The sequence below is a fragment of the Mustelus asterias genome, chromosome 14 (assembly GCF_964213995.1).
Source record: "Mustelus asterias chromosome 14, sMusAst1.hap1.1, whole genome shotgun sequence".
Lineage (NCBI taxonomy): Eukaryota > Metazoa > Chordata > Chondrichthyes > Carcharhiniformes > Triakidae > Mustelus > Mustelus asterias.
This window is the reverse complement of record NC_135814.1, coordinates 81,087,659-81,104,886: the sequence shown is the minus strand read 5'-3', so window position 1 is coordinate 81,104,886 and position 17,228 is coordinate 81,087,659. Positions and strand designations below refer to the sequence as shown.

The window sequence follows — 17,228 nt, the reverse complement described above, 5'->3', positions numbered from 1 at the left end:
CTGCACCCCTTTGATAAAGGGTCAACCATGAGGGGGCATAGTTTTAAGGGGCAGGAGATTCAGAGGAAATTTGAGAAAATATTTTCACCCTGAGGGTGGTGGGAATCTGGAATGCACTGCCTGGGAAGGTAATGGAGGCTTTAAACCTTACAACTTTAAAAAGTATTTGGATGAGCACTTGGAACATCACAACATTCAAGAATATGGGACAAGTGCTGGAAAATGGGATTAGTGCGACTTTAGTGGTAGCTATTGTTGGCACAGACTCGATGGGTTGAAGGGCCTTTCCTGCATTGTATGACGTTATGTAATTGAAATCTTTAATCTCTGGAATCATTCTCTTAAATCTTTTCTGCCCTCTCTCTAAAACCTTCATCAATCTTCTTAAAGTGCAGCGTCCAGAATTGGATACAATACTCCAGCAGGGGTTGAAGCTGTGTCTTACAAGGCTCATCATAATGTCTTTGCTTTTAAACTCTATGCCTATATTTAGAAAGTAAGAAGTTTAACAACACCAGGTTAAAGTCCAACAGGTTTATTTGGTAGCAAAAGCCACACAAGCTTTCGGAGCTCTTAGCCCCTTCTTCAGGTGAGTGGGAATTCTGTTCACAAACAGAGCTTATAAAGACACAGACTCAATTTACATGAATAATGGTTGGAATGCGAATACTTACAACTAATCAAGTCTTTAAGAAACAAAACAATGGGAGTGGAGAGAGCATCAAGACAGGCTAAAAAGATGTGTATTGTCTCCAGACAAGACAGCCAGTGAAACTCTGCAGGTCCACGCAACTGTGGGAGTTACAAATAGTGTGACATGAACCCAATATCCCGGTTGAGGCCGTCCTCGTGTGTGCGGAACTTGGCTATCAGTTTCTGCTCAGCGACTCTGCGCTGTCGTGTGTCGCGAAGGCCGCCTTGGAGAACGCTTACCCGAATATCAGAGGCCGAATGCCCGTGACCGCTGAAGTGCTCCCCAACAGGAAGAGAACAGTCTTGCCTGGTGATTGTCGAGCGGTGTTCATTCATCCGTACCCGAGGCATGGTACATTGGGGAAACTATGCAGACGCTGCGACAACGGATGAATGAACACCGCTCGACAATCACCAGGCAAGACTGTTCTCTTCCTGTTGGGGAGCACTTCAGCGGTCACGGGCATTCGGCCTCTGATATTCGGGTAAGCGTTCTCCAAGGCGGCCTTCGCGACACACGACAGCGCAGAGTCGCTGAGCAGAAACTGATAGCCAAGTTCCGCACACACGAGGACGGCCTCAACCGGGATATTGGGTTCATGTCACACTATTTGTAACTCCCACAGTTGCGTGGACCTGCAGAGTTTCACTGGCTGTCTTGTCTGGAGACAATACACATCTTTTTAGCCTGTCTTGATGCTCTCTCCACTCCCATTGTTTTGTTTCTTAAAGACTTGATTAGTTGTAAGTATTCGCATTCCAACCATTATTCATGTAAATTGAGTCTGTGTCTTTATAAGCTCTGTTTGTGAACAGAATTCCCACTCACCTGAAGAAGGGGCTAAGAGCTCCGAAAGCTTGTGTGGCTTTTGCTACCAAATAAACCTGTTGGACTTTAACCTGGTGTTGTTAAACTTCTTACTGTGTTTACCCCAGTCCAACGCCGGCATCTCCACATTACATTTAGAAAACCCAGGTATCTGAGTGTCTGTTTAAGTATTTTCTCAACCTGCCCGATTATTCAACAACTTGAGTTCTTGTATCTGCAGGTCTCTATATCCCTGAGCTGCTCTTAGAATTTTGTCTATATTGCCTCTCTCCTATCACTTTGCACTTTCGCATTATATTTCATCTTCCATTTGCCTGCACATTTCACCAGCCTGTCACTATTGTTTGGAAGCACTTCAGAAGAATTTTACTGGATTGATACCTGGAATAAGCAGCTTGACTATAAGGAAAGGTTGGATAAATTGTGCTTGTTTCCACTGAAGAGTTCAGAAGAGGGAGGGGTGACTTGATTGAAGTATAAGATCCTGAACAGTCTTGACTGCTATGAAGCATCTATTACAAGTGTATCATCAAGAATCTCAGGCTACATTTCAGTGAGGGATAGGGAAGAAAGATAACTTTGGGTCATTCTCACACATTTCAGGGAGCTCAGATCAGTACTTCAAACCAGTTAATCCAGGAGGACCAGACGGGAATTTAGCCTCCTGTTGTATCAACACAAAACCAACATGCACCTCTTTCCACTTAAGAACATAAGAACATAAGAAATAGGAGCAGGAGTAGGCCATCTAGCCCCTCGAGCCTGCCCCGCCATTCAATAAGATCATGGCTGATCTGACGTGGATCAGTACCACTTACCCGCCTGATCCCCATAACCCTTAATTCCCTTACCGATCAGGAATCCATCCATCCGCGCTTTAAACATATTCAGCGAGGTAGCCTCCACCACCTCAGTGGGCAGAGAATTCCAGAGATTCACCACCCTCTGGGAGAAGAAGTTCCTCCTCAACTCTGTCTTAAACCGACCCCCCTTTATTTTGAGGCTGTGTCCTCTAGTTTTAACTTCCTTACTAAGTGGAAAGAATCTCTCCGCCTCCACCCTATCCAGCCCCCGCATTATCTTATAAGTCTCCATAAGATCCCCCCTCATCCTTCTAAACTCCAACGAGTACAAACCCAATCTCCTCAGCCTCTCCTCATAATCCAAACCCCTCATCTCCGGTATCAACCTGGTGAACCTTCTCTGCACTCCCTCCAATACCAATATATCCTTCCTCATATAAGGGGACCAATACTGCACACAGTATTCCAGCTGCGGCCTCACCAATGCCCTGTACAGGTGCATCAAGACATCCCTGCTTTTATATTCTATCCCCCTCGCGATATAGGCCAACATCCCATTTGCCTTCTTGATCACCTGTTGTACCTGCAGACTGGGCTTTTGCGTCTCATGCACAAGGACCCCCAGGTCCCTTTGCACGATAGCATGTTTTAATTTGTTTCCATTGAGATAGTAATCCCATTTGTTATTATTTCCTCCAAAGTGTATAACCTCGCATTTATCAACGTTATACTCCATTTGCCATATCCTCGCCCACTCACTCAGCCTGTCCAAATCTCTCTGCAGATCTTCTCCGTCCTCCACACGATTCACTTTTCCACTTATCTTTGTGTCGTCTGCAAACTTCGTTACCCTACACTCCGTCCCCTCCTCCAGATCATCTATACTTGGTGTATAAATTTGCAAAAGTTATTTAAAATAAATCCTGAGAAATAAAAACTGAAATTGCTGGAAATGCACACAGGTCAGTCAATATCTGAAAGGGAAAGAAAGGTCTCTCCAGAAATATTTTCCTCAGAATTTTTGCACTTGTTTATTTCTTGATTCATAAACATCTACCCTATACCTTTTAGATGCATGCCCTTATTGTAGCTGTACTTAGTTTGCTTCACTTGTGGTTCAAAGCTTTTGATGAAAAATCTATGCTCTCCTGATCAGTTTTGAAAAAATTTACAAACGCAAATTTAGAAAGATTTTATCTTGTACTTAAATGCAGCTTATTTAATGCCTCAAGAGTATATATTGCACCTGATAAAAAAAACAAAGTCAATTGCTAATGAAAGAGAGATCCACATGGAGCAATATCTTAAATAAAGCAGAATGTAAACAGTTAATCAACCTCACAACTCCGAAGCCTTCGAGCCCAGGCAGGGGTGTTGTGTGGCAGTGGCTGCAATGGGACAGGAAAATTGTCTTCAATCATTCTGAAATACAAAAAAAGAAAGTATTTAAAGCACTTTTCTACATAGTTGCTATGAATTGCATTGTAACATCAGTGATACTGGCAAGTGAAAAGTAACATTTGTGCCACACAAAGGTCAGGCAATGACCATATCCAACAAGAGAGAATCTTACCAACACCTCTTGGCATTCAATGGCCTTACCATCATTAAATTTCCCACTATCAACATCCTGGGGGTTACCACTAACCAGAAACTGAACTGGATTAGCCATATTAATATTGTGGCTATAAGAACTGATCATAGAATCCCTACAGTACAGAAGGCCATTTGGCCCAGCGAGTCTGTACCAACCACAATCTCACCTGGGCCCTATTCTCATAACCCCACATATTTACTCTGCTAATCCCCGTCACTACGGTCAACTTAGAATGGCCAATCAACCTAACCCGCACATCTTTGGACTGTGGGAGGAAATCAGAGCACCCGGAGGAAACCCACGCAGACACAGGGAGAACGTGCAACTCCACACAGACAGTGACCCGAGGCCAGAATTGAACCTGGGACCCTGGTGCTGTGAGGCAGCAGTGCTAACCACCGTGCCACCGTGAGGCTCGGAATCTTGCAGCAAGTGACTCACTGCCTGACTCCCCAAAGTCTGCCTACCATCTACAAGGCACAAGTCCGGGGTGTGATGGAATACTCTCCACTTGCCTGAATGAGTGCAGTTCCCAAAGCACAAGAAGCTTGACAGCATCCAAGACAAAGCAATCCACTTTATTGGCACCCCATCCACAAACATTCACTCCCTCCAACACCAATGAACAGTGGCAACAGTGTGTACCATCTACAAGATGCACTGCAGGAACTCACCAAGGCTCCTTCGATATCACCACCCAAACCCATGACCGTTACCATCCAAAAAGCCAAAGGCAGCAAGCACATTCCAACACCACCACCTGGAAGATCTCTTCCAAGTCACTCATCATCTGCCTTTAATGATGTCAGCTTGAAATCTCCTATTACTAAAGCATGTTATCTATAATTTGTAAAAAAAAATATTGTAAAAAAGTGGAAAGTACCTCAAATCATATGTGCATATGGTGCATGCCGGAATAATGATAGCAATAGAAGTCAGGAAAAGTATCTCAAATGCAGGAGAGAGGCTAAGGCTGGAATAAGGAAGGCGAAGAGGAAGAATGAGGAAAAGATGGCAGGTTGCGCTAAAACAAAGAGTCAAATGTTCTTCAAACATATTAATGGTAAAAGATTAGAGAAGGATAGAGTGGGGCCCATAAGTGACAAGCAGGGTAAACTGCTCACTGAAGCAGAGGGTATAGGACAAGTACTAAATGAGTACTTTGTTTTACCAAATTAGAAGATGGTAACAATGGCCCTAGTGGGTACTGAGCAACTGAGCAATATAGTGATAGATAAAGAAGAGGTGCTAAAAGGACTGGCAGTATCCAGGTAGAGAAGTCACCAGGCCCAGATGGGATCCATCCTAGATAGCTGAGAGAGATAAGAGAAAAAAAGTGCAGAGCACTTGACAGAAATCTTCCAGGCCTCTCTGAACACGGATTAGTCCTGGGGACTGGAGGATTGCAAATGTGACGTTGTTGTTTAAGGGGCAAAGGATAACCCAGGAAACTACAGACCTGTTTACTTGACATCAACAATGAGAAAGCTGATGGAGGCGATAGTACGGGGTAATATAAATATGTACTTGAGAAAAATAAGCTAATACTCGACAGTAAACATGGCTTTGTCAAGGGCAAGTCATGGCTGGCAAATTTAATTGAGCTTTTTGATACATGCAGGGGATGAGGGAGGTGCTGTTGATGTTATATTTGGACTTTCAGAAAGCATTTAATACGGTGCCACATGGCAGGTTGGTTAACAAATTTGAAATGTTTTGGATGGATGGGTTCTTGGCAGCATGGATTAGAAGTTGCCTAAGAGATAGGAAACAGAGGGTAGGTATAGGTGGGCATTTCTCAAACTGGAGATGAATTGAAAGTGGTGTTCCCCAGGGATCAATGTTGGGACCCTTGCTTTTTCTGATTTATACAAATGATTTAGAGATGGGTGTTGAGGGCAAAATCTCTAATTTGCAGATGATGCTAAGCTAGGAAGAACAGTGAATTGTGAGGATGATGCTGAGCGACTTCCGAGGGACAGTGACAAGTTGGCCAAATGGGAAGACAACTGACAGATGAATTTCAATGAAGCAAAATGTGAGGTCATGCATTTTGGTAGAAGAAGCATGGGGAGACAACGGTACAACGTTGAGGGGAGTATAGGAGCAGAGGGACCTCAGGTTCAAGTGCATAATTCTCTGAAGGTGGCCAGGCAAATTGAAACAGTTGTTAGAAAAGCTTATAGGATCATAAGGGTTTAGAGGCATAGAGTATAAAAGTAAGGAAGTGATGCTACACCTCTACAAATCATTGGTTAGACTACATTTGGAGCACTGAGTTCAGTTAAGGGCATCTTATTTAAGGAAGGATGTTAAAGCCCTACAGGGAGTGCAAAGGACATTTACTATAATGGTATCAGGTTTGAGGAATTTTAGATACAAGGAAAGATTAGAGAAATTGGGTTTATTCTCCTTGGGACAGAGAAGATTAAGAGGTGACCTTATTGAGGTTTTCAAAATTCTGAACAATTTTGACAGGGCAAAGAAGAATATTCTATTTCCACCAGCTGGTATGTGACTAAGGGTCACAATTCCAAGATGGAAAGCAAGAGAGCTGGAAGCGAGAGGAGGAGAAACTTCTTTACTCAGAGTTGTTGGGATTTTGAATGCGCTGTCTGGGAGAGTGCTGGAGGCTGATTCCATGGCAGGTTTCAAAAGAAAGTTGGATACATATTTGAAAGTGATGAATTTAGAGGACCAGGAAAATAGGGTCGGAGAATGGGACTAGCTGGGTAACTCTTTCGGGAGCCAGTACAGACACGATAGGCCGAACAGCCTCTTCTGTACTGTAAAATTCTATGATTCTGTTTGGATATCCTTGCACAAATTTTCTATGTATGAATAACCAGAATTGTACAGTGCCAGTTGGAGTCTAACAAAAATGCTCATGCAGAGATAATGATGACTGACAATTAACTCCAAGCATTGTAAACCAAACTCTGATTGGTCAAGGCACTGCCCTGAAGAATGAACAAGCGAATGGCTATCACTTTGTTTTGTTTAACCGAAACAGGTGCAATGTGTGTACATGTTCTTTCAGTCTGCAAAGAACAGGGCCCTTTCGCAGTGTGGCACACTTGCATATATTGGAAGTTACTTCAATTAATACACAGGGCCCTGTTCACCAATTACTTGCTGCATCAGCGACTGGCTTTGGCAACTTATGCTCAGATCTCTCTGCATCCCTGAGCTCTGAAATCTCTCACCATTTATATAATATGTTTATTTGTCCTGCCAAAATGGAAAACCTCACATTTTCCCACATTATACTCCATTTGCCAACTCACCTAACTGATCTATATCCTTTTATAACCTCATATCCTGTTTACAACTTACTTTTCTATTTATCTTTGTGTCAACTGCAGATTTCACAGCCAAACCATTGATCCCTTCATCCAAATCATTTATATAAATTGTAAAGAGTTGAGGCCCCTGCACTGATCCTTGTGGCACACCACTCATCACATCCTGCCAACCAGAATATGACCCATTTATGCCACTGCCTGGGCAGTGATATCCAGGTCTTTAACATTCACTGCATGAAAAGCTCCTTCTCACAACTTGATGTATCTCTTGCCATTCAATATCAGGAAGGGCTGCCAGCTTGATGCCGAGGGAGGGTTGGGGGCGGAAGGTGCACCTGGATGGACTGATTAGGTAGGTGTGCATTGGGATGTCCTTTAAAAATGGCACGCTGGATCATCGAGTGTCTCAGTTGCTGGCCAGGCGGGTGAATCAGAGGCTTTAGTAATGTGTCGTGGAATCCATGACTTGAATTTTTTAAATCAAAGTGCTGCACTATCTGGCAGAGAAGGTCATCATTCCTGTCAGCGGCTTCAAGGCCACTTTTCCAACCCGAATCAGCCTTTGTGGGTATTGGAGAAAATCCCAGCCTTAATTGAATAAGAGTGTCACATTTATCACTTTCCAATTCTCTGGCAGCAGCCCATAAGGTAGATTGGAAGATTTATGGCAAATCCTTTTGCTATCTCGAGTCTCGCATCCTTTATCTCTCAATTTTCATCTCACCCATTTTTTCTACTTCCTCCACGCCAACTGGTATTTTGTAAGCATCCTCTGCCTTCGTAAACATTAATATAAAGTGCTCATTAAGTACAAAAGCAAAATATTGTGGGTGTTTGGAAATCTGAAAAAAAATACTCGAAAAGCTTCACAGGTCTGGCAGCGTGCTGAGTTTTTCCAGCATTTTGTGTTTTTTTTATAACCCATTAAGTATTCTAAACTCACCCTGTCCCTCTAAGCATATTTCACTTTCCTTATCCCTAACAGACCCCACTCCGCCTTTTACTAGCTGCATTGTGTTTAAGAAGTTGTACAAGACATTGGTACGGCCACACTTGGAATACTATGTACAGTTCTGGTCACCCTATTATAGAAAAGATATTATTAAACTAGAAAGAGTGCACAAAAGATTTACTAGGATGCTACCGGGACTTGATGATTTGAGTTTAAGGAGAGGCTGGATAGACTGGGACTTTTTTCTCTGGAGCGTAGAAGGCTGAGGGGTGATCTTATAGAGGTCTATAAAATAATGAGGGGCACAGATCAGCTAGATAGTCAATATCTTTTCCCAAAGATAGGGGAGTCTAAAACTAGAGGGCATGGGTTTAATTAGGATTAGCTTAGGGGTTTGAAAAAAAAAAGGGCAGCATGGACAAGTTGGGCCGAAGGGCCTGTTTCCATGCTGTAAACCTCAATGACATGCCAGATTATGCTTTTTAGGTTTCCTTTTATGTTAACCACCAGCCATTAATTATATTCCCTCTTTGCCAGTCTTATTTTTCACTTCACTTACACAGAGGTAGTGTTTTCACAGCACAAAATGAGGACCTTCGTCTCTGTGCCAGCCATCAAGCACCTATCCATTTTAATTCCATTTTCCAGCACTTCGTATATGGCCTTGCATTCTATAGCATTTCAACTGCTCATATAAATGCTTCTTAAATGTTGTGCCTCCCTCATCTTGGCCTGGTTCTCGCTTGAAGAATCCACCCAAGAGGCATCACATATCCTCTTTTTTGTTTCATCACGCTCTCTATCGTCCTCGGCATCTAAAGAGTTTTGGTTTCTCTGCCTTTCTTTCTTGTTGAAATGAACCTCACCTGTAACTAAAACATTGCTTCCTTAAATACCACCCAATTTTCTGTTAGATTTCTTGGCAAAATTTGTTTCATACATACCTGACTGAGGCCTTTTTGGGCAATGTTAATGAAGATGCGGGTTGCAAAACATAACCCATGTTGTCTGTTATTGCAGCTACAGTCACTGTCTGAAGCTCATCACTTAGCTGTTTGTCATCTATTGTATCTGGCAATAAATAGAAATTAACATTTAAGAAATTAAATAATTACAGCATCCTCAGAGCATAATAAACAGAGCAAATTCTAGTGGAACGAGGTAAATATTATAACGAGAACATTCTGATTGTCAGACTCCATCTTCAAAATTTAGCTTTTTTTAATTTGGTGACCAAATTTACATGTCCTCTCCTTGATTCTGCTCAGCAAATTGCATTAGAATCATAATAATCAGGTATGCAATCCCAACATTTGATTTCTATGGCATTGTAGTCATTTGTATATTTATTGAAAGAATTGTGATCTAAAATGAGCTGAAATAAATGAATCTTGTTGAAAATACTAAGAATAACTATTAAACTTCATTTAAGATATGGTTTCATATAAGAAGTCTTGTAGAAAAAGGTAACAATGCTCTCTTTTTGTACCTCAAAGAGAATGTGTCATCTAACAAACCTTGTTTGATAGTCATTCACCAGCAAAGTTTGGGCCAAACGTTAGCAATGGAAATTCTAGTTGGACATTTTATTGTTTCTTTATGGGTAACATTGCAAATATAAATAGTTGACTTAAAATAAAAATTTCATTAAAATTAAAGAGCACACAATTTTACTGAGTGAACAAGAAATCGCTAATGAAACAAACTGCATTGCATAATAGCTTTTTCCCCTATTACAAATCTTGTTATTTTCACCCATTGTCCCATTCAGTGCACAATTAGGCCCCATTATTTTTTCACAAGACAACCCGCACACTCAATCACAAAGTGAAATGCCAAATTACAGAGATTACATATAGTAAGTATCCTTACCATGCGAGTCTGTGACGTCAAGGATCTGTCCCTGTGGAATCAGCACCTGTGCAACACCGGGTGAGTTGGAAGGAATCACATGAAGCACCTGGCCATTCTCTGACTGACTGGTAACGATCATCTAGAAATAAACACCAACACGCTATGAATCATGTTAGATTGGCACATTTCCTCGATGCCAGTAATGTAAAAGCAGAATGACCCCATGACCTACAAACAGAAAATGCTGGAAAAATTCAACAGGGTCTGGCAGCATCTGTAAAGAGAGAAACAGAGTTAACATTTCGAGTCCATATGATTCTTCTTCAGAGCTAAAAGGAAACGACGTGATGGATTATATACCAACATGATACAACAACAAAATTGTACGTAGACACTTAAGCATCTTTTCAAAAATAAGATCAGCAATAAGCCTTGTATCTTCATTTTTTCGACCTACAAATATTTTATTCTTACTGTTCGTATTATTTAAAATTAAACTTGACACTACTATGTTGAGTTATCAAGTCAAAGGTATATGACCATAAGATATCGGAGCAGAATTAGGCCATTGGCCTATCGAGTCTGCTCTGCCATTCGATCGTGGCTGATACGTTTCTCAACCTCATTCTCCCCCCAAAAAAAACCTTTGGGACCTTCGATCCCATTACTAATCAACAACTTATTTTTCCGTCTTAAATACATGAAATGAACTGGCCTCCATAGCTTTCTGTGGCAATGAATCCCACAGATTCACCACCCTCTGGCTGAATAAATTCCTCCTCATCTCGGTTCTAAAAGATCATCCCTTTGCTCTGAGGTTGTGCCCTCAGTTCCTAGTCTTTCCTATTAATGAAAACATCTTCTCCACATCCACTCTATCCAGACCTTTCAGTGTTCCATAAGTTTCAAAAGAGATCCCCCCCCCCCCCCTCCCATTCCTTCTAAACTCCATTGGGTACAGACCTAGAGTCCTCAAATGTTCCTCATACGTCAAGCCTTTCATTCCCAATCATTGCCTTGAACCTCCGCTGGATGCTCTCCAAAGCCAGCAGATCCTTCCTCAGATATGGGGCCCAAAATTGCTCACAATATTCCAAATGTGGTCTGACCAGAGCCTCATCAAGCCTCAGCAGTATTTTGTATTCTAATCCTCTCAAACATTGTATTTGTTTTCCCAACTACCAACTGAACCTGCAAGTTAACCTTAAGAGAATCCTGAGCTAGGACTCCCAAGTCCCTTTGCACTTCCAATTTCTGAATTCTCTCTCCAGTTAGAAAATAATCTACGCCTCTATTCTTTCTACCAATGTGCATAACCTCACACTTTCCCACGTTGTATTCCATTTGTCACTTTTTGGTCCACTCACCTAACCTGTCCAAGTCTTTCTGCAGCCTCCCCACTTTTTTAAAGTTCATGAAGTTTATTTATTAGTGTCACAAAAAGGTTTACATTAACACCACTGTGAAAATCTCCTAGTTGTCACACCCTGGCGCCTGTTCGGGTACACTGAGGGAGAATTTAGCATGGCCAGTGCACCTAACTAGCACATCTCTTGGACTGTTGGAGGAAACCGGAGCACCCGGAGAAAACCCACGCAGACACAGGGAGAACGTGCAGACTTCACACAGATAGCCAAGCCAATAATCGAGTCCGGGTCCCTGGTGCGGTGAGGCAGCTGTGCTAGCCACTGTGCCACCATGTCACCAACTCAATACTACCTGTCCCTCTATCTACCTTTGTATTATCTGCAGATTTAGCCACAACGCTCTTAATTCCTTCATCTAGATCATGGATGCATAAAGTAAAATGTTGTGGTCCCAGCACTGACCCCTGAGGAACTCCACTAGTCACCAGCTGCCATCCTGAAAAGGACCCCTTTATCCCCACTCTCTGCATTCTGCCAGTCAGCCAATTTGCCTCTAACTCCGTGGGCTCTTATCTTATCCAGCAGCCTCCTGTGCGACATGTCAAAGGCCTTCTGGGAATCCAAGTAGATAACGTCCACTGGCTCTCCTTTGTCTAACCTGCTCGCTCCCTCCAGATTTGTCAGGCATGACTTCCCCTTGACAAAACCATGCTGACTTTGTCCTATTATACCATCCACTTCCAAGTACTCAAATCCTATCCTTAATAATTGACTCTAAAATCTTATCAATGACTGCGGTCAGGCTAACTGGCCTGTAATTTCCCATCTCTTGCCTCTCTCCCTTCTTAAACAGGAGTGTTACATTCGTGATTTTCCAGTTCTCTGGGACCTCCCTGACTCTAGTGATTCCTGAAAGATCACCACTAATGCCTCCACAATCTCTTCGGCTATCTCTTTCAGAATTCTGGGATGTAGTCCATCTGGTCCAGGTGATTACTCCACGTTCAGACCTTTCAGCTTCCCCAGCACCTCTTCCTTAGAAACATAGAAAATAAGTGCAGGAGTAGGCCATTCGGTCCTTTGAGCCTGCACCATCATTCAATGTGATCATGGCTGATCATGCACTTTCAGTATTCCACTCCCGTTTTCTCCATACCCCTTGATCCCTTTAGCTGTAAGGGCCACGTCCAGCTCCCTCTTGAACATATCTAACGAATTGACCTCAACAGCTTTCTGTGGTAGAGAATTCCACAGGTCCACAACTCTGAGTGAAGAATTTCTTCCTCATCTCAGTCCTGAATGGCTTACCCCTTATTCTTAGACTGTGACCCCTAGTTCTGTACTTCCCCAACAGCAGGAACATTCTTCTCGCATCTAGTCCCATCAGAATTTTACGTTTCTATGAGATCTCCTCTCATTCTTCTAAATTCCAGTGAATACAGGCCCAGTCAATCCAGTTTCTCTTCATGTCAGTCCTGCTATTCCAGGAATCAGTATGGTGAACCTTTGCTGGACTCCCTCAATAGCAATCCTTCCCCAGACTAGGAGACCAAAACTGCACACAATACTCAAGGCGTAGCCCTCACCAAAGCAAGATATCCTTACTCCTGTACTCAAATCCTCTAGCTATGAAGGCCAACATGGCATTAGCTTTCCTCACCACCTGCTGTACCTGCATGCCAACCTTCAGTGACTGTTCCACCATGACACTCAGGTCACATTACACTTCCCCTTTTCTGAAACTGCCACCATTCAGACAATAATCTTCCTTCCTGTTTTTGCCACCAATGTGGATAACCTCACATTTATCCACATTATACTGCATTTGCCAAATATGTGCCCACTCAGCCAGCCTGTCCACGTCATCCTGCAGCCTCTTAGCATTCTCCTCACAGCGCACACTGCCACCCAGCTTAGTGTCGTCTGCAAATTTGGAGATATTGCATTCAATTCCTTCATCTAAATCATTAATGTATATTGTGAATAGCTGGGGTCCCAGCACTGAACCTTGCGGTACCCTACTAGTCACTGCCTGCACTCTGAAAAGGAGCTGTTTATTCCCCCATTCTGCTTGCTGTCTGCAAACCAGTACACTATCCACTTCAATACATTACTCCCAATACCATGAGCTTTAATTTTGCTCACTAATCTCTCATGTGGGACCTTATCAAAAGCCTTTTAAAAGTCCAGTACACAACATCCACTTGTCCATTCTACTGGTCATATCCTCAAAAAATTCCAGAAGATGTGTCAAGCACGATTTCCCTTTAGTGAATCCATGCTGACTTGGACCGATCCTGTCACTGTTTTCCAAATGCTCAGTTATTACATCCTTAATTGACTCCAGCATTTTTCCCCAACACCAATGTCAGGCTAACCAATCTATAATTCTGTTTTCTCTCTCCCTCCTTTCTTAAAAAGTGGGGTTACATTAGCTACCTCCAATCCACTGAAACACTTCCAGAGTCCATAGAATGCTGGACAAATGATCATCAATGCACCCCCCCCCCCCCCCCCCCCCCCCGGCTGCCCACCCTCCCCCTTCCCTCTGGGATACAGAGCATCAAGCCCTGGAAACTTAATCGGGTTTTAATCCCAGCAATTTCCCCAATGCTATTTCCTGACTAATAAGGATTTCCTTCAGTTCCTCCTTCATGCTAGACCCTCTGCCCCCTAGTATTTCTGGAAGGTTATTTGTGTCCTCCTTAGTGAAGACAGATCCAAAGTATTTGTTCAGCTAGTTTGCCATCTCTTTGTTGTTCATTATGAATTCACCTGATTCTAACTGTAAGGGACCTACATATGTCTTCACCAGTCTTTTTCTCTTCCCACATCTATATAAGCTTTTGTAGTCAGTTTTCTGCAAGCCTACTCTTGTATTCTATTTTCCCCTTCCGAATTAAACTCTTTGTCCTCCTCCACTGGATTTAAAATTTCTCCCAGTCCTCAGGTTTGCTGCTTTTTCTTGCCAATTTATATGTCTCCTCTTTGGTTTTAACACTATCCCTGATTTCCCTTGTTAGCCATGGATGAGCCACCTTCGCTGTTTCACTCTTACGCTAGACAGAGATGTACAGTTGTTGAAGTTCATCAATGTTCATCATTTATGGCTAGCACGAGGGGACATAGCTTTAAATTGAGGGGTGATAGATATAGGACAGATGTCAGAGGTAGGTTCTTTACTCAGAGTAGTAAGGGCGTGGAATGCCCTGCCTGCAACAGTAGTGGACTCGCCAACATTAAGGGCATTTAAATGGTCATTGGATAAACATATGGATATTGGAATAGTGCAGGTTAGATGGGCTTTAGATTGGTTTCACAGGTCGGCGCAACATCGAGGTCCGAAGGGCCTGTACTGCACTATAATGTTCTATGTTCTATGTGTTCTTTAAATGTCTGCCATTGCCTATCCACTATCAACCCTTTAAGTATCCTTTGCCAGCTTATCCTAGCCAATGCGCTTCTCATAGCATCAAAGTTAGCTTTCCTCAAGGTCAGGACCCTGGTCTCAGACATCATTATGTCACTCTCCATCTTAATGAAGAATTCTACTATATTATGGTCACTCTTCCCCAAAGGATCTCGCACCACTAATTAATCCTCTCTCATTATACAATAATGGCCATCACACTCACCTCTGCCCCCTGACTCTCCTGAATTTTTGGTATGTTGCTGGTGTCTTCCACTGTGAAGACTGACACAAAGTACCTATTCAGTTCCTCTGTTATTTATTTGTTCAGTAAGAAGTCTGACAACACCAGGTTAAAGTCCAACAGGTTTATTTGGTAGCAAATGCCACTAGCTTTCAGAGCGCTGCCCCTTCGTCAGGTGGAGTGGGAGATGTGCTCACAAACAGGACACACAGAAACACAAACTCAATTTACAGAATATGATTGGAATGCTAATCAATGCTAATACAGTTAATCAAGTCTTAAAGGTACAGACAATGTGAGTGGAGAGAGCATTAAGCACAGCTTAAAGAGATGTGTATTGTCTCCAGACAGGACAGCTAGTGAGATTTTGCAAGTCCAGGCAAGTCATGGGGGTTACAGATAGTGTGACATGAACCCAAGATCCCGATTGAGGCCATCCTCATGTGTGTGGAACTTGGCTATCAGCTTCTGCTCCGCGACCCTGCGGTGTCGTGTGTCATGAAGGCCGCCTTGGAGAACGCTTACCCGAAGATCAGAGGCTGAATGCCCGTGACCGCTGAAGTGCTCCCCAACAGGAAGAGAACAGTCTTGCCTGGTGATTGTCGAGCGGTGTTCATTCATCCGTTGTCGTAGCGTCTGCATGGTTTCCCCAATGTACCATGCCTCGGGACATCCTTTCCTGCAGCGTATGACGTAGACAGCGTTGGCTGAGTTGCAAGTGTATGTACCGTATACCTGGTGGATGGGGTTATCACATGAGATGATGGCATCCGTGTTGATGATCCGGCACGTCTTGCAGAGGTTGCTGTGGCAGGGTTGTGTGGTGTCGTGGTCACTGTTCTCCTGAAGGCTGGGTAATTTGCTGCGGACAATGGTCTGTTTGAGGTTGTGTGGCTGTTTGAAGGCAAGAAGTGGGGGTGTGGGGATGGCCTTGGCGAGATGTTCGTCTTCATCGATGACATGTTGAAGGCTCCAGAAGAGATGCCGTAGCTTCTCCACTCTGGGGAAGTACTGGACGGCGAAGGGTACTCTGTCCACTGTGTCTGCCTTCTGAGGAGGTTGGTGCGGTTTTTCGCTGTGGCGCGTCGGAACTGTCGATCGATGAGTTGAGCGCCATATCCTGTTCTTATGAGGGCATCTTTCAGCGTCTGGAGGCGTCTGTTGCAATCCTCCTCATCCGAGCAGATCCTGTGTATACGGAGGGCTTGTCGGTCGGGAATGGCTTCTTTAACATGTTTAGGGTGGAAGCTGGAGAAGTGGAGCATCGTGAGGTTATCCGTGGGCTTGAGGTACAGTGAGGTGCCCGTCCTTAAATGGAGATGCGTGTGTCCAAGAATGCAACCGATTCTGGAGAGTAGTCCATGGTGAGTCTGATGGTGGGATGGAACTTGTTCATGTCATCATATAGTTGTTTCAGTGATTGTTCACCATGAGTCCAAAGGAAGAATTTATTTGTTCCCCATTACTACTTCTCCAATGTCATTATCCAGTGGTCCAATGTCCACTCTTGCCACTCTCTTAACCCTTTATATATCTAAAAAAGGCTCTTGCAATCTTCTTTTATATTACTGGCTAGCTTACCCTCATATTTCATCTTCTAACGCCTTATTGCTTTTTTAGTTGTCCTCTGTTGGTTTTTGAAGGCTTCCCGAACCCCTGGCTTCCCATTAATCTTCGCCACATACTTTGTGATTGCATATAGATTTCACCAAGTAACTGCTTTGTAAATGACACAGAGGTAAATGCGTATTAAGCAAAAAGTGCCCATTGATCAGGCAGAATGAGCAATTACTTTTGCTGAACAAGTAACACAGAGTGAAGAGATTCTAGATATCATTGGCTTGGGCTGCGTTGGCCAAAAACAAATTTGGATTTTCTAATACTAGTATTCTAATATGTTATTTGTTAACTGTTGCTCAGTAGTGGGAATTTTCATGAAGTGAAGAAACAACTTCATGGATTGACTAAAAGTCTTCTTTCATCCTGTCCTAGAGGTTACTAACCTGTAAACATTAAGTAACTTACCTTTCATAGAAGAAACACGAGATCCATTCAAAAAAGAAAAATGGAGCTTAAAAGGATAAAGTTGAAAAACCTCAGAACCACTTGGAAGTTGAGTCAAAGCAATCTGACCCTGGATAAACATACTAGCAGTAGAGTATACATGTCTAGCCA

General features: G+C 43.0%; 1 protein-coding gene across 4 annotated transcripts in view; it reads right to left on the bottom strand.

Annotated features, from left to right (window-relative positions):
• LOC144503798 (calcium-responsive transcription factor-like) overlaps positions 1 to 17,228 on the bottom strand; it is an 89,520-nt gene that overhangs the window by 59,523 nt on the left and 12,769 nt on the right. For all 4 annotated transcript variants that reach the window (XM_078228697.1, XM_078228699.1, XM_078228700.1 and 1 more), the window contains 3 exons: positions 10,052 to 10,172; positions 9,124 to 9,250; positions 3,663 to 3,747 (listed from right to left, as the gene is read on the bottom strand). In XM_078228697.1, the coding sequence (XP_078084823.1) occupies positions 3,663 to 3,747; positions 9,124 to 9,250; positions 10,052 to 10,172 (333 nt within the window). The remainder of the gene's footprint in view (positions 1 to 3,662; positions 3,748 to 9,123; positions 9,251 to 10,051; positions 10,173 to 17,228) is intronic.